Source organism: Eupeodes corollae, chromosome 1 (genome assembly GCF_945859685.1).
Source record: "Eupeodes corollae chromosome 1, idEupCoro1.1, whole genome shotgun sequence".
NCBI lineage: Eukaryota > Metazoa > Arthropoda > Insecta > Diptera > Syrphidae > Eupeodes > Eupeodes corollae.
Window position 1 is genome coordinate 199,669,680 of NC_079147.1, and position 24,565 is coordinate 199,694,244.

Sequence of the window (24,565 nt, forward strand, 5' to 3'; positions counted from 1 at the left end):
TATGCAATTTACATAATTTATTTTTTATTTTAGTTTTTATTTTTAAATCTGGAATTACATTAAATTTGTGAAGAGGTACCTTTTTTTTGAGGGGGGATATCTTTGAACAATTTAAAATCAGACCTTTTTCATATTAAGCTTAAATTAATTATTTACATGGAAAGAGGAGTTTACTAAATTTACACTTTTCACTTGTAAAATATATAAGATTGAGACCTTTATTTTTATTAACTAAATATTCTTTTTGTCTTCTCTTTAACTTAGGTCATCCCTTTTAACATAACAGCCAATTAACAACAAAGAGAACCTTCATCGTCGGAGTAAACTTGCTGCCCCCTTACAACAAGTGTAGCCGACGACGACGGACTACACATTTTTTATAAATAAGTTGAGATATATATATTAACATCTGGTCGATCACTGTGCTCTGTAAACACTCATATAACATAAAATGAAGGCTTTTAGTCATCTAGCATACCTGACCCTATTCACACTAACTGTGCAGATAGTCATAGTTGTTAACGCTGGAACTATTATAACTGCAGGTGAGTTTTTGTGTAACTAATCAGCTTATAAACAAAATCAACATCATGAGGCCAATCAATTTCGTACACACGAAATTGGCAACAGAAACATAATTTTTTTTATAGTAAACCCTAACTGGCTCCATTGTTCATTCAACCGGATAGTACTTAAAGCCTCATGTGTGCATAGCACACATTAATGTGACGGTCACTCTAATAGACCTAACTAAACGAACAATTAATTACCCCCACAGCAATTACGTGCACCATTCTTAACTCTTAAACTCCGGATTTAGTATAATGTATTGTGCAGGGGTGGTTGACGGGGTGGTACAACATAAAAAGGCGCTTAATTCCACTAAATGGAATTTTCTTAAAAATGAAATGAAATAACGAAGACAAAATTTTAAAAATCTACGTTGAATACTTTCTATACTATCAATATGAACGGAATAGTATGACTTTCAATTCGCATGTAGGGTTACACCTGAATATGACGCTTTAATCTTTAACGAAACTGTCGTTAAGTCCAATAGTAATGGGTGATTTGTTAGCTGTTATCGTTTTGGCACACTGGTTTAAACAGCTGACGCACAATTTGTGTTTTGTTTTACTGTCAAACATCTTTAGTTTGGTCTATAATTTAACCATTAATCGTCTTACAAACGAACAACGCTTGCAAATTATTGAATTCTATTATCAAAATGCGTGCTCTGTTCAGAAAATTCATCGCGCGCTTCGTCCAGCGAGCAACGAAGCTCATTTTTGGCAATGGTTACGTAAATAAGCAGAATTGTGGATTTCTGGAGTGAATATCAGCCAAAAGAATTGCCACAGCTACCAATGCATCCAGAAAAAGTCACAGTTTGTTGCGGTTTATGGGCCGATGGCATCATTGGACCGTACTTCTTCAAAAATTATACTAATCGTAACGTAACTGTGAATGGTCAGCGCTACCGTGAAAACAATAAAACGGTGCCACATGCCACACAGCACGTTCAACAATGGACTTATTGAGAGACGAGTTCGGTGAACATTCTATTTCACGTTCGGGACCGGCCTAGATCGTGCGATTTAACACCTTTAGGCTATTTTTGGGGCATTGTCTATGCAGATAAGCTCGCTTCAATTGACGCATTGGAAGAAAACATTGAAGAAATTATTCGTGAGATACAAATGGAAATGTTGACAAGAGTATGCCAAAATGTGATGGACCAGTCAAGGCCAACATTTGCATTAAATAATCTTTAAACATTAAATTATATGGACCGTAGCTTTTAAAAAATCACTCTTTACTATATTTATTAAAAAGAATCGTGACTTAATTTGACAAGTAGAATTCAACGTGTTTTTTTAACATTGAGTTGGGCACCTTGTAAATTTCTGGAAAACTTATTAAAACCTAGTATTTAAAATTATAAGTTATAGTTACTCTATGTTAAACAAATAGAGCAATATATTTAATCCATCATATTTTATATCTCATTATATAGTATAGGAGCTCGCAACGTTTTCGAGCTAGAATTTTTAGGTCAGGTAGGATGAGCGCTAACAAACGCAGCCGCTACCGCCAACCAGATAGCCCAAACTTTAACCGAAAGAGCAAGAAATACAACATATCTAACTGACCTAAAATTATTTTTTTCCAAACGTAGCTAGCTCCCGGACTAATATATCAAACATCAAATCTTTACAAAAGAAAGCCCTAATCCACCCCTGTAATACCGTTTATTAAACTCACCTGCATTATTGCATTCTGCAACTGACAGCAGCAGCACTGACTGCAAAAGGAGAGGCACATCAGAGTGAAAAAGAGGGAGAGAGGTGAACAACATCAATTCCATATGCTTTGTTGGAATATTTAATTCAATTTGTAGATTAACACGCTCGTTATACCTATAGAATGTAAAATTCATTGCAACTGACGTTATAAATATATGTAGTACTCTTTGGTCAAGTAGGTACTGTTCATTTCAACGTGAATATAAAACCGGATGAAATTAAAGCCACTTATGATACGTTAACACTTTCCCGTGATTTGTTGCTAATTGCACACTGATTGTATGCCGATTAACTGCCCATCAAAAGTCTATATACTGTTGTAAAATACAATGCATAGATAGGTTGAGTAATGGCTATTTTGATGCTGATGAGTGCAAAGCATAAAGTTCATTGTCAAACATCATCAATCATAAAGGTGGTTGACATTTCGCAAAACAAAAAAGCTAACAAGAAAATAACTAAAAGAGAATTAGAAAATCAAGGATAATGATAATGATGACGATGAGCATTGATAATGGATATCCTTGATATTATGTATATAGGACGAAGGAGGTGTTTTTTTTTTGTTTTGATGATGTTTAATGGACTTTCAATTTTAAGTGACTTTGACAAATGTGCCACAAGACAACGGTGGTGTGATTGTATGAAGCGACAAGCAACATTTTGTTAGAATGCAAATAAGTATTGACAGATCTTTAAGAAATGTCATCGTTCATTATGTTGAAGGTTAAGTATTTTTGACAGATGTCATGTTTAAATACTTTTATATTCATTTTTTTTAAGATTCAAGGATGCTCTTTTGGAAAATAATGTTGTTTTTTACGTATTTTTGTCTCCAGATTATTTGACTCTAAATTTAATTTAGAATTTGTATCAAAAATTCAGGACTATATCTTTCGTTCGATAAACGATGTTTTCAATTGTGTTCAATCGGTGCTGCTGTCATTTTCAGACGAATGATAGACAATTTTTTCTCACATTCAGTTTATTTGTTTTGTTTTCATATAACTTGTTCATCAGACGTATGGAAAAACATTTGGATTTTTGTCAATCCTTTGCCAGGCATTCAATTTAAAACATCTCAATTTAAATTTTCGATTATTTAAATGTCATGACTTATTACTTCTATTTTTAAGACATGGCCAGTCAGATGAACCAAGTATTCATATTGTGAATCTGATATTTTGCACCTGTTTTCATTAAAAGTTATGTCACTAATAAAGACACTTAAGTTTCCCTGGATTTTTGAAACAGGGTTCGACAACTTTCCTATGTTAATGTTATATCTCATAGTGGGATTGATTTTGCGTATCTTGATATTCAGATGCGTATCTGGATATTCTGAGCTTAAGGAGATTCTGATTGGTTAGCTGTCATTTCAAAAGATAAATAGTTTTAAGTGGCATTTGTTTTACGTTTTCTTTCGATCGAATGACTATCGTTTTGACTATAGCTCTCCATCTAACACATGTTTTAGAAAGGGTAAATAGAATTATTGTCAAAACAATAGTCGTTCGATAGAATAATCTTACCTGATCTGACTACTATTTTCATGTCATTGTAATGCAACGTAAAATCCAAAATGATAGCTTCCGTATTAAAAGTACATGCATTTGACATTCCAATTTGATCTGTGTTAAAAAAGGAACGCACCGCCATTGACAAACAGAAATTTGCTACGCGCGCCATTTATTTTCAAAGTTAGCCGCTGATACATATACAATCATATGAAATAGACATATGAAAAATGATATACAATTTTAAGCGCACTTCACTATTATCATGTTATATTAAATAACAAAAAATTGAAGTTAAATACCAAATGATGTACAATTTACCTATTAAGGTATAAAAATACTTATTTTAAACTTTAAATTGATGAGTATAAGAAATTAACAAGTTAAATTTAAAGTATATATGTAAAATGTTAATTGATATTTATAATTTTAATTTAATGTCAACTCATTACCTAGCATTACATAATTTAGTTGAAATTTTGACAGCTTAAGAACGAAACGTCATTAAAGAGCAGTAATAATAACTTTTTAGTACTTAAAAACATGTTGTTTCAATGTGCCTTAAATTTAAAAAAAAAAATAAAACAATTTTGTGTTTAAACTTAAGTAATTGATAGCCAAATGTTAGATTTTTAGTCTGATTTTTATATTGACCGTATCTTAGATTGTTCATTTTGACATCTCTAAAATTTCAGTTTTTTTCTCTTCATCAGAAGAAGGAGATATCACAAAAATAAAGGCACAGTTTAAAAAACACTTTGATAGAGTATACAAATTGACAGTTTATCTTCTATTAGTAGATAGGACTTTTCTATTTGATTCAAAAATTTTACAATTGCAATTGTTAAAACATTCAAATTGATAAGATCTATTACATTTCTATTTTTGGAATTACTTATGAAAACTTCCATAAAAACAAAAACAAAAATATAGTCTTAAAATTGATTTTTAAATCAAATGTCTAAAATACCCATCTGTACGTAACGTTATTGTAACCAACTGTCATTTTTAACAATTATCTGTTTAAAATATATCTCTTAAGGTATTTGTTATTATTTCTTTTTTATTGTAATGAACACTAATCAATCAAATAAGTAATAATTGTTTAACAAATACTCAAGCTTTGTGTGTCATATCTGTCAAGAGAATTTAATAAACTTTGGCATTTATGTATGTTAACATTAGTATTTCACAAAACGTGGTGCATTTCTAAAGATGAAAACTAAATTTTTACAAATTAATCGACCAATTTCACTTGAAACTTTATAATTTATGTGACATATTTGTCAAACGAATTTATTTTGACATATAACGTCGTTTTCAATAATTATTCAAATCAAACAGCCTTATTGAATTCATCATACGTGAGATGGCTCTGTGATGACCTTGCAATACAATAAGCCTTGGTCAGTGAGTTCAGTAACTTAAGAATAAAAACAACTTTAAAGAGTCATGTGTCACGAACGAATATTGACATTTGTCATTTTTATCTAATGACTTTATTTTCCACATGCCATAATGTTAAATGCAATTTAAGGTGATAATTAAATTTAAGCTTCCATTGAATTAAAAAAAAGAATGATGAGGTATATAAAACAAAATCATAATGCTAGTTCTTGAGGTTGTATTTCTCGTATAAAAAGATTCTTTTATTTTTCTTCTGCTGTGATACAAAGTATCAACGAGCTTTTAAAATTAACAAACATACGTCAAGGAAAACCACACGAAATATTGTGAAATGCTACAAGCTATTGCAACAAAATAGCACCAATTTGGGTGGATTGGAGAGTTTGTAGAAGGTGCATATACTATAAGTACAGAGCTACATGTAGCAACATCATATGTAGTAGGTACCTACACTGCACCATCTAAAACGAGAGCCTCCAGGCAACTTGGAAAAACGTTACAGCGGCATGTTTCTGCAAAAGTGAAGTCATAAGCTTTAGAAACACAGTCAAAGATATACGAATCTATACCAACTTCATTATACCTAAAGTGCAGCCGGTACATGGAACGTGCTGTGTACGACAACGACTTCGACTACGATAACTGGAGGACCGGATCGACCGACCAAACGACCGACCAAACGACCGACCAGCGACGACGACGATCAAATTCAGAAGCGGTCTTTTCTTTCTCTTGATTTGTTTCCGATTTGTGGTCAGTGGTTGGTTTTATAGCAAAATGGGATCGATAAGAGTGTAGTGTTTTCCAGGGACTATTTCCGGTGATTATTTTATTTTCTTTCTTTTATATTTATTTTTTGAACAAGCATCAGCATCATAGTGTTGCTTGTAGAAAGAGGGAAGATATGGACCATTCCTTTTCCTTTCGCTTTGATAGTCGATTGTCCATTCTATGGTGTATTTGGACTTGGGCGGGCAGGGCACGGTTTGACTGTATACAACTATTGCATTCGTTTAAATGGAATATTTGTGTGGTTAAAAACAAGGTGGTAATATATGACAATAAAAAAGATAGATACTTGAACCTATGGAGAGCTTTATTTTAATATTTATTGCATTTTAAAAGTTATTTATTTAATTGTGAATTTATTGAAGCTACATAATAGTTAATTATTATGGGGCTTTATATACTTGCTGTAGTTACTACCCTTGGTTTTGGTTCCGCTTGATAGGTTGTTTGCAATCTAGTTTGCCGCAGTAACGTCACGAATACCACCGGCCTCGCCGATGACGACGACACGGCCTTGTTTTAATGCCTCGTTTATATGACGCAAAAATATGCCACACGAAAACAATAATAGTAATAATCACTGTTACAAGTTTTTTGAGGTTAGAAATATGTACGTACGTTTAGCTAAAACATATGCAAATAATTATGTACATGATTCATTTGTATCATAATCATAGATTTTTGGTTCTATTCACTTCAAATGGATGATAATGACCAAAATTGAGTGTACGTAGACTTGACAATTATTTTTATGATTAAGTCAAATAATAAGAAAGAGAAAATACAAAGATTATTTTGTGAAAAGACACATACAACACCCTGACAATTCATGTTTTCAAATACATTTTTCCATTTTACATGTCAAAATGTTTTCTCGAGTCATTTTGACATTTCTTCATTATTTTTTACAGGCACTCAAGGGGTTATTAATACCCTTTATGTGTGTATATTATTATGAGGGTTCTGAATATCAAAGCAGAGTTGTCCAAAGCATTCTTGATGTGCGCCTAAAACAAAATAATCTATTTGCTTGACAGTACGTTCAAAATTGACCTCAAGGGTAAACTGATGAGTATTCCTGGAAGTGCAGTTATTTCGGCTGAATTTTTGTATGGGGGAAATGCAATTGGCTGATTCGATAGAACATTGTTTCTAAAAATATCAATAAAACAACGAAAGACACGAAACATTGCGGTGGTGTTCTAATGATGTAAATGTTTCGGTTATAGTTTTATCGCATATCATTTTCAAAGCCCTTTTTTGTATTCTATCCAAGAGAAACTTGTTTTAGAGACACCTGCCCAGATATGCGGATTATATTCAAACTTTTGATGGATGAAGGCTTTAAATTACAGCCAGATCAGAAGAGGTGAAAAATTTCTTGCAACGTCGGAGAAATAATGAGCACCTCGCATCATTTTTGGCAATATCAAATATATTATCTTTTCATAAATGGTGATCTGTGATACACATACCGAGTACTAACAGTTTATTAGTTTTTTGGATGAAATTGCCACTCATAGATAGTGGCATCGGGGGTGTGTTATGCTTTAACGACAGGAGACAGCATTGAGTTTTCGAAGCATTAAACTCTACACGGTTTTTGTGAATCTATAAACGAGTATGAGAAGCTGAGGGTACTGTCGTCGGCGAAACAGTTTAATGGATTAGAAGTGGCAGACATAGGATCATTTATGAATAAAGGAATACAACTTGCATTGAACGGTTAGAAAGGTAATTTCTGATCCAACGAAGAAAGCACGCATTTTCGATAAGAAAGCTTGGTGCCAAACTCTATCAAATGCTTTTGAAATATCAAGTGCAATAATTTTACTTTCTCCAAAACGATGTAAAGAATTGTTTCACTGTTCGATGAGATAAATCGAGGATGACGTGGTGTTCCGTACGTTTTGCCTTAATTTCTGTATTGCCATGCAAATATGCCAGTTGAGTTCAAGTTTTTTAACGAATGAAGGCTTGGCTTTACAAATTACAGCCAGATCAGAAGGTGTGAAACATTTCTTGCGCCGTCGTCGGAGGAGGAGGAATCCCAAGCACCTACCAGCTATTTTGGCAATGTCGAATGTGTGATCATTTCATGAGTGATGATATGTGGTACGCATACCGAGTGCTGAAATGAATTTGTTTCCTAGGGGCTACATCAGATGTAGGTTTCGCTTTAACGACAGGAGACAGCATTGGTTAATAAATTCTCCATTTTTAATGATGTAAACTTTTGGTTTCTCGAATATGACCGTTGCAGGTCTTTCTAGCTTGCTTGAACTTATTCCGGTTTTCCTCAAGTCTAGGGTGTTGGCGATTGACCTCAGATGTTGTTTGACTAGGAAAGCGAAGTCAAGATGAATTGTCTCGCTTTTACTCATTTTTAAAAAAATGTCTACACGGCCTTTTTTTAGGTATCAGGTTGAAGGCAATACAACTTGGATACGTCAAAATGAGCTGTCGTAAATGTGAATTGAAACAGAAAAGTTATAAGACAAAAATAATTTGGAATCCATCAAAGAGCACTCAAATAATTTTATCAGATTTATTTGAATTTATTTATATTCTTTTGACTTTTGACGCTCACTTCATGACATAGAATTTTAATTGCTTATTTTTTCTTAACTATCTTAGCGCCAATGACATTTGCAAATTTATGTTTATCTTTACAAAATAAAAATGTTAAAAGTTATTCACAATCACGTGGAACTATTACGACTTTACTTAAGTCGCGTGGACACGTAAAATTTAGATAAAACTCTTATCTCAATTTTTAGGTAACCACTTATAACGAAAAGATAGACACTGAGTCTTTTTTTCAAAAAAAAAAAAAATAAAGCCAGTTAATGAACATGAAGATAAATTTTACATTATGCATTGTAGATTGTGGCAATGGTTTTATAAAGATATTAATCAGAGTGAGTAAACATTTGATTACAAATTTAACTTATACAATTTTAAATGTGTTATAAAAGCAAGGATTTTCATCTGTCATTATTTGATTTGTGTTCACTTTTCCTTTTGATCAACTATTTTAAATTTATGAAACTTTGTGAGATTTTCTAATGACGTTTCTATGAATATGTTGAAATAATTCTCTTTTGACATGGTATTGCATTTTGCATGGTAAAAAAACTTTGAAAACCTCTACAAAACTGCTCTTTGGGAACCCCTTAAATATCCATTCAATTTTCTTTTACTGAAGAGATAACCTTTTTTTTATTGACAATCGTCGATAGTCGTGCAATTTGGCCAAACTGTTGTATTGACTACCAAAATAATCAATATGACAACCTTATTTTCAAAATTTGACTAACTGATCGTCAGTAGAACAATTTTTGATTATCGATTTCGGATAGTCAATTTGACACCAGAAGTAGTCAATTTAATACAAGTAGTAGTCAATAGAAAAACTTCGGTAGTTAATATGGCAATTTGGTTGTTTTATTGACTATCAAAAATTGTAACATTTACTATCCGGCAGTCATATTAGATTTCCGTTTTCTAAGAAAATTGTCTCATAATTGTCATAGTGACTATCGTGGTTGTCATATTGACTACCGCAGTTTTCATATTGACGAACGAAGTTGCCATATTGACAGTTGTTATATTGACTACTATTCTTGACATATTGACTACCATTTATATCAAATTGACTTCACTGATTGCCGGAGTTTCAATGGCTGCGTTCAATCTCAAACAGATGGGGTGTCCGGATAGCTTTTTGTTAGTGTTTTACGTGTAAAATAACAGCTGATCAAAAACAGATAAGATGTCAAAAAAGGAATCCAAAGGTATCCAAGATTTTCTGGTGTATGTAGGTATCTGACAGAACAGCTGATTTAACACATTGATATCAGCTTTTTGTATTTGTTGGTAAACAAAAAGATACAAAAAGTTAGTTTTAGTTGTATGTGAGGATGTTATGTACATAATAGACGATAAAGAAGCTATTTGCCTCCGAATATTAGAATGTAAATATGAACTATTTTTTTAAACTTCAAAATTGACTCAATTTGTTCTCGTTGTATAAATGACCAATTTGCTATGGGTTACCTTCAGTCTAGTGTCCAGCATTTTGAAGTTGAAGAACCTCATTCTATTTGAATTTGTACTTCGAAGCTTAAATGTTTTTCTGCTCTTTGTGATCAGCTGAAAGTTGTTCTTATTTTTTGACAGCTATCTCAGTACAGCTATCTAACTCGTTCAACAAGGTTTCTAAAAATCCACCTATACAAGATATCCTATCCAACACGAGATTGAACGCAGCCAATTTCTCTTAAGAAAAGTTCTCACATTGACACCCACAGTTTTCATATTGACTACCGAGTTGTAAAAATATTTCAGATCCCAAAATTGACTACCAAAAATTGTCCTATTAACCATCGCGGTCTTTGGCGAAAATGGACTATTTAATAGTGTATTTGGCTTCCAAAATAGTCAATAGGGTGAGTTTTTTCGTTCGGCGACTATTCCTGCAATACCGGACCCTGAACAAATGTCCAGCAATTTCGTGCAACGTATTTGCACAGATTTTCTTTCGTGACTTATAGAACCTAGTTTGTGAAAAATTTTAGTCTAAATTAAAAGAAAAGAAACCTTTGCAAACACAAGAATATAAACATTAAGGAAATAGTCGAACAGTATTTGTGCATCGTATTTTTCTGTTACATTCCAAAGGGATTTAAATTAAAATTTAGGAGAATTTACATAACTTTACAATTTTTGTGGAACCTTTTCCTTTTCTTAGCTTTTAATCCCACCGCATGTTCTAAAAGGTGTTTACATCTTAAAATACCCGACTGTAAGGATACACAAACATGATAAGGCTACCTTCGACCTTAGCCTTGAGAAATCCAATTAAAAATTAAAATTAAATTTCGCATATATCCACCCACTTACATACATACATGAATATATATGCATCTATACATTTATGTAATTATCTTTTTTATATTTATTGCAGATACAAAACCAGCACAATGTGTTATTACAACCGATGACAAAATTCAAGTAATCAAGGATGTTGGTTCGGTGTGGCATACAAATAATTCGTGCGTGCGACATTCCTGTGAGCTCGATGAAGATGGTAATCCACATGAAAAGCTCCATGAGGAGACTTGTGTTGTAAACTGTAAAAATGTAAGTCGCATTACCCAAGCCATAATTTTTCACTCACAAAATACCACATTTACATACATACATTTGCTACATTTTTGTTTTTATTTTTTGTTTATTTAAAGGAATACGAATATCGACCGGATCCAAGTAAATGTTGTGGGACATGTGTTAAAACAAAATGTCTGCACGATTCAAAGTTGTATGAGGTTGGGGATTCATGGCACACAGAATGCACTATTCTCGAGTGTAGATTACATAATGGAGAAGCGATGATATCTGCTTACACAAAGACATGTCCTCCGGTCCCAACAAACTGTCCACAATCCGATTTGTATAGGGACAACTGTTGCACTTATTGCCGTCAAGGTGTCGATGCCGATAGGAAATCCATTGACAGCGGCTTATACCCCAATGACAAGGATATCCAAGACAAGGAATTCTACAAGCATCATCCGTGTGTAAGGGATTGCACTGTGGGGGCGAAGCCCATGGCTTGTAAATACACGTTTGTGGTCGAATGGTATGAGACTCTCAGCAATGCTTGCTTTGATTGCCCAAGCAACATGACAGATTGTCGGAGACCACATTGCATCACTGGCGATGGTGTGAGGAGGAGTATTACCGTGGTTAACAGAATGATGCCAGGACCTTCGATAGAAGTTTGTCTCAACGACACGATTATGGTTGATGTGAAGAATCATTTGCTGGGAGAAAGTACGACAATTCACTGGCATGGTTTGCATCAGCGAGATACACCATACATGGATGGAGTACCACATGTGTCCCAGTGCCCCATTCAACCACACACCACATTCAGGTATACATTTGCTGCTGTTAATCCTGGAACTCATTTCTGGCACTCCCACACGGGAATGCAACGAGGCGATGGTTGCTTCGGACCAATGATCATCCGACAGCCCAGAGAGATTGATCCACATGGAAAAGCTTACGATTTCGATTTGCCCGAACACAAGCTACTCATCCAAGACTGGACCCATCAGCCGGGAGTGTCGATGTATGCGTCACATTACCACTCTGTTGGAGATAACAAGCCACCAAACATTTTGGTCAATGGCCGTGGACGTTATTACCCCGATATTTTCAAGCAGCAAGCCACAATTCCAAAACAAAGCCTGCCTGTAGAAAGTACTCCCAGACCGACTGAAGCTTACGCTACACTGACAATGGAAGATGACACAACATCGCCTGAGTTCGAAAACATCGACATTGAAACAACGACCCTGCCCGAAGATGTCAACTTATTCCAATCAGATGTCAAAGAAAACATGAAAATGGAACTGCCCTTGCTCAGAGCCAAGCGTTCCAAAGATATTAACCTAGAACAAATCCCTCTGGAAGTTTTCATTGTAGCTGAGGGCTTTAAGTACCGTTTTCGTAGTATTAACGCAGAGTTCCTTAACTGTCCCGTTGCTCTTTCGGTGGACAATCACACACTAACAGTGATCAACTCGGATGGATTTGATGTTGAGGCAATCAATGTGACGTCGGTTGTTACTTATGCTGGGGAACGCTTTGACTTTATAATCCACGCCAACCAACCTGTCGGAAACTACTGGATCCGTCTGAAGGGCCTCATGGACTGTGATGCGCGATTCACATCTGCATTCCAGGTTGCAATTCTCCACTACCAAGGTGCAGAACGGAACGAGCCCGAAGGTGTGCCACATTATGACTTCCAACCCGGTGGTATCGAGTTGAATTCCCTTAACATGGGTCCAGGTTATTCGGGCTTTGTCACCATCAACGAATTAAAATCTCTTGAAGGAGGCTCACACCCAGCCATAGAAGAAGATCGGTCAATTCTTAAAAAGGAAGCCGACTACAAATTCTTCGTCTATTATGACTTCTATCCCAAGGACAATCCAGATTTCCATCCCGCTGGTTTGTATGGCTTTAATGAAGTGACAAATGGCAATCCAGTACTGACACCGCAGTTGAATCACATTTCAATGACAATGCCATCGTTGCCACTGATGCCAGCGCGGGATAAAATTGACGATTCTATGTTCTGCAATGAAACGACTTTCCAACAACAGGGAATCGACTGTCGCAAGGACTTCTGCAAGTGTCATCATGTACTGCAGGTGCCTTTGGATGCAGTTGTGGAGTTGATATTGGTTGATGAGGGAATAGCCTACGATGCTAATCATCCATTCCATTTGCATGGCAATGCCTTTAGAGTTATTGGACTAGATCGAGTGGGGAAGAATGTCACCATTGAACAGGTAAGTTCAGAGCTTGGCTTCCACTTTCTGAACGCGTCTTCTAATTATTTATGTCTCTTTTGTTTACAGATCAAAGAAATGGATAGATTGGGTCAGCTTCATAGAAACTTCAATAGGCCTCCAGTGAAAGACACCGTCACCGTGCCTGATGGCGGTTACACCATAATTCGATTTAAAGCCGATAATCCCGGTTATTGGTTGCTCCATTGTCACATCGAGTTCCATGCAGAAGTTGGGATGGCTTTGGTGATTAAAGTTGGCGAACATAATCAAATGGTGCCCGTGCCAAAGAACTTCCCACAATGTTCTGACTATATACCTGATATGGAAGATGATGATGTCTTCGTCACCTCTGACAGTACTGGACACAATGCAGCTAGCAGTGTAATAAATAGGCTAACGATCTGGTCTTTGCTTTCTGGAGTTGCTTTAAGTTTAAGGTCTTATTTAACGTGAATAGATTAAGGTGGTAGTGGTATAGTATTAATTTGTACATTATGTAAAGTGTATTATTTTTGTATTTTGTGCGAAACGTGTGAAATTATTCTGACTGAGATATTATATTTACCTAGTTACCTAAGCGTTGATAAAATTTGTACATAATATAAATATATTTAAGATTTTTATAAAAAAAATTCTTGGTGTTTATTTCATGCTTCAAAGAAGTGAAGAATAAGTTACATTTTGGTTAGAATAATGTTTGATAAAAATTGATGCACATACTGCTCAAAGAAATGGTTTTTCCATTTCATGGTGACTTAAAAAGATTCCTGTTTTCACAAGCTTAAAGAAGCAAATTTTATTTTAACTGGCTTAACAGAACATTGTTGCTGCAGCTGCAGCATGTAGTACTGTCAAATTTGAAATGAAACAAGAAAATCAACAGCAGTAAAAGCTATCCAACTCCTTCGATAAGGTATCTAAAAATGCACCTACCAGGAAAACCAATTCAACACCAGATTGAACGCAGCCATTGTAGTTGCCACGATATAAGTAGACGGCATAATAGACTTGAATGCAAGTTCCTCGAATATGCTTTGCCATATGCAATATAATTGACTTCTAATTAAGACGCTTTATTAGAATATTGACGGGAACAAAATTTCAAAAACTCTTGCAAAATTGAAACTTGAAGACCGACCTTGGAATCTACAGACATCCCTTAATATTTCAAGACCTCCCTTGGCATTACAAGTCTTTCCTTAGAATCTCAAAACTTCCCTTAATATTGAAACACCTCCCTTGAAATTTCAGGACTGCCTTTAAAACTTTAAGACCTCCCTGTCATTTCAAATCTGCAGACCTTTCTTATCATCCCCAGATCTTCGTTAATACTTCCAGACCTACCTTAAAATTTCAAGATTTCTCTTAAAACTTCAAGACCTACCTTAACATTTAACGAAATCTTCAGATCTTCCTTAATACATCAAGATCTTCCTAGGAATCTCTAGACTTGTCTTAAAACTTCAAGACCCCCTGTGGAATATCAAGACCTCCCTTAAAATTTCCAGAACTCCCTTGAAATCTCCAGACATCCTTTAATACTTCAAGAAATACCTTAATATTGGAAGTCCTCCCTTTAAATTTCAAGGCCTACCTTAATATTACTAGACCTCCCTAAAAATTTCAAGACTTCCCTGAATATTTTAAGAGCTTCCTTGGAATTTGAAGACCTCCTTTAGTTTCTCAAGTCCTAATTTGTTAAAATTGTTTCAATTGATGAGCGGGTAAGGGGATCTTATCATAAATGATATCGAATATTGGTACCACGACATGTTAATACGTTATTTCTTTACCAAACTATATACAAACATCACTAATTGTTGGTCTATTAGAATAGCCTCACTTCACTTTGCTCCGCCCGCCGCAAAAGCGGAACCTGTCAGTTTAAGCATCGAATGCTGTTGCGTAGTTTTTTATAGTTTTTTTCCTAATCTGTTTGCTTTTTTTAACGTTTAAATAGTCGAAAAAAAATATTAAGTATAGCGGAAATTCTTAAAAAAGAGATTTATCATCAGCAAGGACTTTCTTATAGCTTTGAAGCTCGGAAAATGAAAAGAAGCCCAAAGGTAGTCTATAGCTATTTAGAAAACACGTTATTATAAAGAAAAAAATACAAAAGGTCTACTTCAACCATTCTTTTAAATAAAGGTAAACTTAAAATCATTAGAAAACCTCCAACTTCACAGATTCTCAAAACACCGGAAGCGCATGAAGCTGCAAAAAAAAATTAACCAATGAGCGTAAACTATTACTGCTCAATTCTGAAAGGTACCACTACCACATGGCATAGAATACTGATAGTAGAATTTTATCAAACGTTGGAGAAAAGTGATCTTTTCAGATGAAAATAAGTTTAAACTGGATGGACTAATTGATATTAAAATTGCCTTGTGATGCTATTTCCTTCAAATCAAATCAAATGGGGTGGCGCAACAGTCCGTTGTGAACCAGGGCCTAGTGACTTACAACTCTCAACCATTCCTGTGTGCGAGTACTGTTGTGAGGAATGTAAGGGACCTACAATTTAAGGCCGAATCCGAACGGCTAGTTTTGAGAAAGTACTTTTTCATGACAAGAATTACTCTTGAAGGATTTGTCAATTCCTCGCAAGAGGCAGTACCCGCGAAAATTTTTTTTTTTTTTAAATTAAGGTGGTACAGGCAGGAATTGAACCCTAGACCCCTATGCTATTTCCTTAAATCTATGAATTCGTTGAATGGTTCCCTAAAGATTCGCATTTTCGAAAGAAAGAAGGCTGTACAAAGATTAAAACACTTAAAAAAATATAACTGTGTTTTATTTTGACCCTATTAAATACGGTGATACGGTGAAGCTTGTAACTTCTCATAGTATCAGAAATTGAGTTCTTTAATGCCCATTTTTATACGTTCACGTGAAAAAAGGTCAAAACCCTGCAATTTTAAGAAGTATGTGTGAGGCTATTCTAATGTCATTAACTGTATGTATGCAGACTGGAAGGGTGATCAATTTTAATGCTTCATTACAGCTTATAGAAAACAAAAATTAGTATGAAAGAATGACAACAATCCTAATCTTCCCAATTCTTAAAATTTGTATTGCGCCCACATAAACCCTAATCTTCTCAATTCTGAAAATTGTTATTGGGCAGACATAAACCACTACGTCAACGAGGGACTTTAAAGTTGGGCAAGTTTCTAGTATCTGATTGGCCAGCTGCCAAAAAATGACCTTCCAATTAAGGCAACTTTAATGGAAAGTTAACTGGAAAGCTAGTGAAGAAAAATCTCCTTTACTATCAATTCAAGTCTACTTATGACAAAATGACAATTGATCATGTTTTTTTCCTTCAACTGAAAGCTGGACTTTATTACTTTTTGATTTATGTATTTATTTTCTGCACAATTCCATTAAATGGTCTGTGTAAAAGGGTTCCTTTTCAAATTGCAAAAGGACTAATATTTATTTAAATTACAAAATACACTGCGAGTAACGTTAATTATTGGTCTACTCAAAAATATTGAATAGTTTCTAACACAATTACGATCCACTTAATGTCTCCATTTAACTCAAAAAAAAACATAATAAAATGGTATTACCTCATGGAAATGTGTATTTTTATCTTTCTTACATAAAGTGAACCAAAAAAAAATTGTACAGTCGATTTTCTTTTGTTAAAATGCAATTATTTATGGAGTTGAACGAAAACGAAATACTTACCAAAAATAGGGATTTTTTTAACCTCCAGATTAAGTAACACATTTTTTTAATGAATTTTCTTAATACAAAAACCAAATTAAACAAAGAAATTCTATTTTATAAAACAAAAAAAAACTTGTACATTTGAAAAAATCAAATAAAAACCAGCAACATTTCGAAAACACAAGTGGTTTTATATTTTGTATAATGTTCTTTTGCATCTAGAACCATTTGCAACCACTTTGGCATTCAAAGGGCCAATTTTTTCTTGTAACATCTTGGGTAATTTCAATTCATATCCTCTGTATTGACTGTTCTTTATTTTTTACTTTCCTTTCCCTAAACTTTGTTTCAACATGAGCCCACTTTTTTCACTATAACAACCATTCCTTCACTATCAACGAGGAATGTTTTGGGTCATTGTCATTGTCATAAACGAAACTAAAATTATCTCAAACTTATTCATTGTCCCTTCCACAAATTGAAATTTTCAACTTTATTCGCTCCCAACACTGTATTACTTTTTCTCCAAACAAAGCGTCGTCCATCGGAATTTGGATTTGTCAGCATAACTAACAAAATCCAAAAAAAAAATCGGCTTATTTATATACTCTTTGGTATATTGTAGGCTCTTCTTTACATTTATGGCAGATAAAAGTGGTTTGTTTTGAGGGTTGTGGATGAACTTGGACAATTTTGTTTCTATTGAGGTCTTCCGCTGTTTGCAGTGCCGAAATTTTGGGGTTACTTTGTACAATCCTTACTATACGCCTCTTAGGTTGTTAAGTGCTAATTTTTCTCGGTCCCCACTTGCGCTTGTTCTTGTTAAAAATCCGTTTTTTTTTTAAAGAATTAATAACTTACTGAACTGTGGAATGTGGCTTTTCACAATATCAGCGATTTTTCTTAGACTTTTCTTTTCGCCCCACAACTTAACAATAAGTTTTTTCATATCAAGTGAACTTTGTTTGTTTAAATTTTTTTTTTAATTTCTCTCATAAATTTTTATCAAATTACTCTGGCAACTAACTAACAAAAAACTAAAACTTTCAAAAAAGAGATGATCTGATAAAGCCTACTGGATCTATACAGTATAGTATACAAAGTGTACAAGTTTTTTTTTTTGGTTTCATAGAACGGATTTTATTCATTGAATTTGTTTTTTTTTTTTTATTAAAATAATTTATTTAAAAAAAAAGTATTTTACTTAATTTGGAGGTTAAAAAATCTCTAATTTTGGTAAGTATTTTGTTTTTTCATTACAATTAACCCCATAGATAATTCCATTTTAACAAAAGCGACCTGTACAACTTTTTTTTTGTTCACTGTACATATATTTTCCATCTGTCTTTAAAGAATAGTTTCAAACAATAACAAATGAATCATAGTCAAAGCTCAAGGAGATTTAATCTCCTCATAAAATATTTAATTTATTTGCACTTTTTGAGGTAGCCGTAGCAGTAATAATTTTACAACACACTCAAATTTATTTGTTCGATTTCCTGGGTTGGCTTTATCATTCTTTAGATCTCTTTAAAATCCATAATCCTAACACTTGAATCAAACTTCTATAAGTGGTGTCGATTTTTATTGGCATTAAACTAAAACAATAAAATAAAAAGTGAGAAACATTTCCACACTTCAGTTAAAAAATGCACATTCATTCAATAAAAGAGAAGTTTTGTCATTAATTTAATTTCAATTTTTATCACAAAAAAAAACATTTTCTTCTTCTTACTTATAAAATGTACGTAATTAGCTAAATAATTTCATAAAAACAATTTAAAATAAAACACAAAAAACTTAATTTAGTTGATTTCTATTGATTTGAATTTGTATCAATCAATACAAAAAATATCTATCTCTTAGACAACCTCAAATCATGACCATCATCACGATCATCATCCTCAGAGTAATCTTAATCATAATCGACATTTGGTTGTCTTAATATCTTGTTGCAGCATATCCTCAAATTCCAACTCTGTGAAATTTGTATTCCTCTGAAGCAGCACATCCAGCACACTCGCTTCACATCTACCCATTGCCATAATCGAATGCCAATCCGAATGTACCATTGATGTTTCCATCGATGGAAATTGCAACCGATTATTAACTCCGCCGGCGCTGCTGCCGCCACAATCATAATGACTCGCATCAGCTATTGAATGAAAACTATCATCATGCAATCGATTGCATATAAAACATTCAAATAATTCAAATTCATTATTCGATTCGAAATCGCGGTCGAGTAGAGTTGTTTTAAGGAGATCATTTGTGATGGGATGTAACATTGAGTATTTGTGATCTAGGTAGGTGTTGTATTCGTGGTCGTTGGCATCGAGACGTTTCAGGTAGTCGGCTAGTGCTTTTGGACTGGTAAAGTCTGATATATAAATGACGGATTTTTTTGTTGGCTCCCAATCCTGCAGAAACAAATAAATGACACAATAACAAAAAAAAAAAAATTTCTTGAGAATGATTGTTGATGGATGTTTTAGTTTCGAAGATGGTGTCTGGGAAAACGTTGTCGTCTTCTTCAATAACATAAGCAGCATGACAAACCGCCTATAAAGTTCACTATACATTTTACTAATAGGAGCAAGCTAACACAAAGGGAAAAAGCTCATAAGGGAATCTTCAACATTTTTGTGGACATAGCAGCCTGCAGGACATATTAGCAGATTAGGTTAGGTTAAGGCAGCTGTTCAAGGGAAAGCAACACATTAAGACCAAAAGTTGGTGCTATGTGATCCCACATTGATCTATAGAGATCTACCTTACTCGTTGAACCACTAAGAGCTAGCTAGGAAGCGTTTGAGGCAATAGATGTCGGAATTTCTTAGATATCTAGGTTCGTTGTAGTAAATTTTTTACCAAGGTGGAATCTTCGTCTTTTTGGCAGTGCATCCATGCAGCAGGGTCCTGTAAGGACTCCTATAACGAAGCTCATGTGCAATCTACTAACCGAAATCAGTTGCTTTAAGTATTTAACATCAAGCAATTGCCAAATTAATTTGGCTGTCCAACAAGTGCCTGCAGTTGTAGCAAGTTATTATATTTTTTAGATTTTCGCAAATGCAACTGTTTTGCTGTCTTTTTTTATGAATTCCAAGGGTTCGACCTTCTTTCACCTCCTTGTTTAATTTCAGTTGAAACACCTTTGGATTGTGTGCTTCATTTGAAACCTGTAGAGATCGCAATGATTTCTAAAAGAACATGATCTAAACTTGATCGTTGAATCTGGCCCGTATTTCGAATGCAGAAATTACAAACTCTTTGTTCAAGACATTAGAGATCCATTTGTACAGAGATTAGCATTCAACAGATAGCAAAGGTCAACACTGTTTTTGTTTCTCGGTTCTTTATGTGTTTTTGTTCCATTTTATAATTAACTAATTATTATAATAATATTGAAATAGCAGACTTGTACACTCAAGAGAACACAAGTGTCTATAGGTTTTTAGAGATTAAATTTTAACCCTATTTGAAGGTTGTTGGGGTAGCAAAGGAAATGTAGGGGATAGTTGTTTCCACTAAGCAATATTTCCAGAGGATTAATTCTTCTCAACGGTGGCGTCTACAGTTTCAGTTAGATGGAGCTACTTTATAAAAAAAGGCTTCCACGATACATTCAATGGTCACCCTATAAGAAGCGGTTATGCCCGCTACATCCCTTGGATTTCAAATAAAGGACATGGTCCTCTAGATTAGAGTTCGTGAGTCAGGGTCACTTCCTGGCCACATAAACAATTGATGAAAGCACCTTGGGTCGTTTCGAGCAAAAATTTCTACGCATGATCTGGCTTGGGCTGTAAAGAGACGTACACTTAGCCAGCAGATTAAAAGTCCCAAAGAGGTCATGGAAATCAACACTCCAACAAACCTTTTTTGTTAATTTTTTTTTTTTTTGAAATATTTTAAAACTTATAGAAAATATATTTAAATATTTAAAATATAATATTTTTGAATTTCTTTTGTAAGTGTATGGAATTTTTCTTAAAAAACTCCATTGATAGTCTCGGTGTATTATTGGTCATGATACCGATGTTCAAAATGCTGAATTTTTTGGTGAAAATGCTCATATTTTCGGTATAGACACATATTTTCTTTGAATTTTTTCAAGTGAGCATTTAAGGGGCAATCAACAGCCCATTACTCTCATACGCTCTATAGTTGCCAATAAAATTTTAAACTATATTTGTCACATATTTCTTCAAAATTTTGGTCTCGGAAAACATTGAGCTACATTTCATACAATATATTTAAAGGCTTCTTAGTCCTGTCGAAGAGCCTTAGCGACCTATCTCATAAGGCCTAATTTTAATTGTAACGGAGGATTAAAAACATTCTTAGTCACAGTTTTGGATCCTATTTAATATTTTGTTTTCCTAAATGAAACTATAGTGTTGGTTGATTGATAACATTTATGTTTATTTATTCATCATTTCTAAAGCTCGAGACACAAAGTGCAATGCTTTGAAAACCTAATCTGGCTAGTGCCTCAGAAGCGTAAACCTCCCTCCATGCCACTATCTTTGGGTGGTACTCTCATCGAGGAGACTAAATAGCTTGAGTTCTAGGTATGTGAGTCATTGGCTACTTGTGAAGTGATCACATATTTCAAGTTTCCAAAAGCGCTGCCAAATGTTTAGGTTTTCTCCGATGATGCCAGAAGTTTTTTTAACCCTTCTTACCTGGCTATATTTAATGTTTTTATTTATTTTATTTAATCTCGAGTATAATTCTCACAATAGTGTACTTAATTCTTTTGGACAGAACTCAAAGGAGACATCTTAAAATGTTAGGAGATCGTTACATTTACATACACATGACAACAGCACGCGGTAGGTTTCACAACGGTCCCTCATATGTCTACTAACCACGCCCACTGATGCTTGATTTCGGTGATAGATTGCAACCGAACCTTTATCAGGTACTAGGCCTTTGCCTAGGAGATCGTTCTCTTACCGGAACATTTGCTTTTTTTGAATACCCACAAGGTCTTGAACCTATCATTGTTTTAACTATATTCTTACAAACAGTGACATAGCCATTCGGAATCCCTCCCTCGAACATTTCAACCGTAAGACTCGTACTTCTAGGATTGCTGATCAGTTTTCCTTACCCTTGAGATCAATTTTGTAAGTATTGTTAAGTACAGGGATTCTTTCTTAACTGAACTATATGAATGTGGAATATTTTAACAGGCTTAATATTTCCCACTAATTGCTTGCACTGTACCTAAAAATTATAAGAGTCTTCAAAACCCCTTGAGTGCGCGCCCAGTTTCACACTTTAGACAAAATTAAAACCGTGTTACCCAGAAACTCAAGGAGCGCCATGCTATTGAAGAGGAGTGAGGAGCTTTACACAGCTTTTTCGACTCACCAGTATGGTAAGAGGAATGTAACTTGGTAATATCAGACAGTTTATTCGCCATACTTTTATGGAAGGGGTAAGAATTTGTGACGAGTTTTACACCATCAGTTATGAATGTTATGAAGGATTTGAATGTTTTGTTTTCTTTTAAATTAATTAACCAATTACCTTGATTGTTGGAGAGCCATAGTAAATAGGAATATTACCCATGACGAGTGGTCTCCAGAACTTCTCCGAGATGTAATCATTGCACACTCCATTCTCGTAGGCAATGATAAACTTGTAGCGAGCAAAGAACCGATAGAATTCCTCCGATTGAATTGAATTCAAGTAGTCTCCAGTTAACCTTTAAAAAAAGAGAAGTCCATTAGAATGAGGACCCACAATGAATGAACTGATCTTTCTCACTCCTTTGGTAAATCCTTATTGTGCAAACATCCTCCATACGAATCCACTTGAATGTGCTTCATCAACTCTTTCACATATTCATTCCTACCCGACGAAGTGTCACAAATCGATTGGACAAATGCAACTGGTGCAAGGTTCTCTGTCTCACGCAATAGAGATTTCGTTCCAATGGCAACCAAATACTTGCGGTCAGTCAATTCCTTTTCGCTCTTGATATACTGAGTTGTGAGGGGGAAATTGGAATAACGACTAAATGTCGATGTAATATTGAAATGTTTCAGGACGCGAGGGTACTGAATGAATGGCACATTTTTGGGGGATTCTTCGTGGAATAGAGCCCACAGATGATGGGGTTGGCGAGGTAGGGGTAAATCAGTTTTATTTAGTTCCGAACCATAAAACACTAGAACCTGATGTTTGATAAATTACAAAACAAAACAAGAAGTCAAGTGTTTTGTTGCCGCGAAGCTTATCACATAAACACTCACCTTGGTGCCATTTGAGTTGAGTAGTTTCCTATCGACAGTAAATGTACACTGATTGAATCCGCATCGTTTGGTTTGGTGATAGTTGGGCAGGAGTTTTGTCCACCAAAGGACAACAGGTGGGGGTTTGGTTATTGAACTATGTTTGGTTAACTTTCGGGATAGGATTCGGTTGTTTCCGTTGCCCTAGAATGGGATGAAAATCTTTATCGATTAAGTGTGAAAAAATCAAGACTGACTCACCTTCCAGAGCCATAGAGCCAATGTTATCACGAGAACAATGAAAATTAGCGAAAGGATAAGTTTGATTTTTGCGAATAGTCGCATCTTTGGTTATTTTTATTTGTATCTCTTTTGAGAAAATAGGAGATTTCAGAAGTCTTTTGTTTTCGATTGATTTACATGCAAAATTCGTCTGTTGTCGTTAATTTCCATGACTTAGCAACTTAGCGGAGCACTTTTAAGCTTGATAAGATGCTTTGCAATTTTTCTGAGGCTGGCTGCCGCTGTTAACCACAAGACGACGACGACGATGATAAGACCGAGACGTTGACGACGACGAGAACGACAAAGACGAAGTGCACATGATTAATTTACTTTGTGAGTTTTTTCAAATTGTTGCGATAAATGTGCATATTTTTATTGAGTTTCAGTATTATTATATTTTTAAGAAGAAACAAAACAAAACAGAAACAGCAGCAAGATTTATCTACTGTGGTCGTGGTGTTTTTTTTTTCTCTATTTTTCAGAAGTCTTCGACTTCGCTCACAATCGAATCGACCACGATTAGGCGGGAAAGGAGAGTAAAAGATAAATGTCATAAAAATTGAGATAAATGTCATATATTTCGAAATTTGTAGTAGATTTATGGATAAATAGAACTAAAGGGTGTTTTGTTGGTGCAAATGATACAAAGTTTAAAAATTGTTCTTATTTATTTAAGAACCAGGTTCTTAAACACTAGAGATAATAAACTTAAAATTTTCATAGTTAACCATAAAAAATTAAATTGATGAGCAAACTTCAGAATTGACATAGAAAAAATGATTTAGCTTTGTTCATTTTGATATAAATAATTCTGGAATTTTCTTTTTGAATTTTGTGGTTTTACTTAGTTTAGTTAATCAAGAGGGCTGGTCGTAGGGATCATGACCCCCCTGGGAGATAATTTGTTTTATTTTCCTCCCTTGAATTCAAAACTATCGTATTGCGTTAATGGAGAT

At 34.5% G+C, this 24,565-nt stretch overlaps 2 protein-coding genes across 2 annotated transcripts; one reads left to right on the forward strand and one right to left on the reverse strand.

The window, feature by feature from the left end:
* Positions 1-264: 264 nt before the first annotated feature.
* On the forward strand, positions 265-14,018 carry LOC129938892 (uncharacterized). Its single transcript, XM_056046711.1, has 4 exons — positions 265-545; positions 10,989-11,164; positions 11,266-13,389; positions 13,459-14,018. Exons 1-4 carry the CDS (start codon positions 452-454, stop codon positions 13,843-13,845), a joined length of 2,781 nt encoding a protein of 926 aa, XP_055902686.1. The 5' UTR covers positions 265-451; the 3' UTR covers positions 13,846-14,018.
* A 4,855-nt stretch (positions 14,019-18,873) lies between these two features.
* On the reverse strand, positions 18,874-24,129 carry LOC129940834 (alpha-(1,3)-fucosyltransferase B). Its single transcript, XM_056049331.1, has 5 exons — positions 23,586-24,129; positions 23,346-23,528; positions 22,858-23,267; positions 22,618-22,795; positions 18,874-19,493 (listed from the first exon to the last, which is right to left on the reverse strand). The coding sequence occupies exons 1-5, from the start codon at positions 23,667-23,669 to the stop codon at positions 18,993-18,995; spliced, it is 1,356 nt and encodes a 451-aa protein (XP_055905306.1). The 5' UTR covers positions 23,670-24,129; the 3' UTR covers positions 18,874-18,992.
* Positions 24,130-24,565: the final 436 nt, after the last annotated feature.

Coding starts and splice junctions, on each gene's coding strand:
- LOC129938892 (XM_056046711.1), top strand. CDS start 452: ATGAAGGCTTTTAGTCATCTAGCATACCTGACCCTATTCACACTAACT. Junction 546..10,988: donor TGGAACTATTATAACTGCAG/GTGAGTTTTTGT, acceptor TATTTATTGCAG/ATACAAAACCAGCACAATGT. Junction 11,165..11,265: donor GTGTTGTAAACTGTAAAAAT/GTAAGTCGCATT, acceptor GTTTATTTAAAG/GAATACGAATATCGACCGGA.
- LOC129940834 (XM_056049331.1), bottom strand. CDS start 23,669: ATGCGACTATTCGCAAAAATCAAACTTATCCTTTCGCTAATTTTCATT. Junction 23,529..23,585: donor TGGCTCTATGGCTCTGGAAG/GTGAGTCAGTCT, acceptor ATCCCATTCTAG/GGCAACGGAAACAACCGAAT. Junction 19,494..22,617: donor ATGGCTCTCCAACAATCAAG/GTAATTGGTTAA, acceptor TTGTTTCTGCAG/GATTGGGAGCCAACAAAAAA.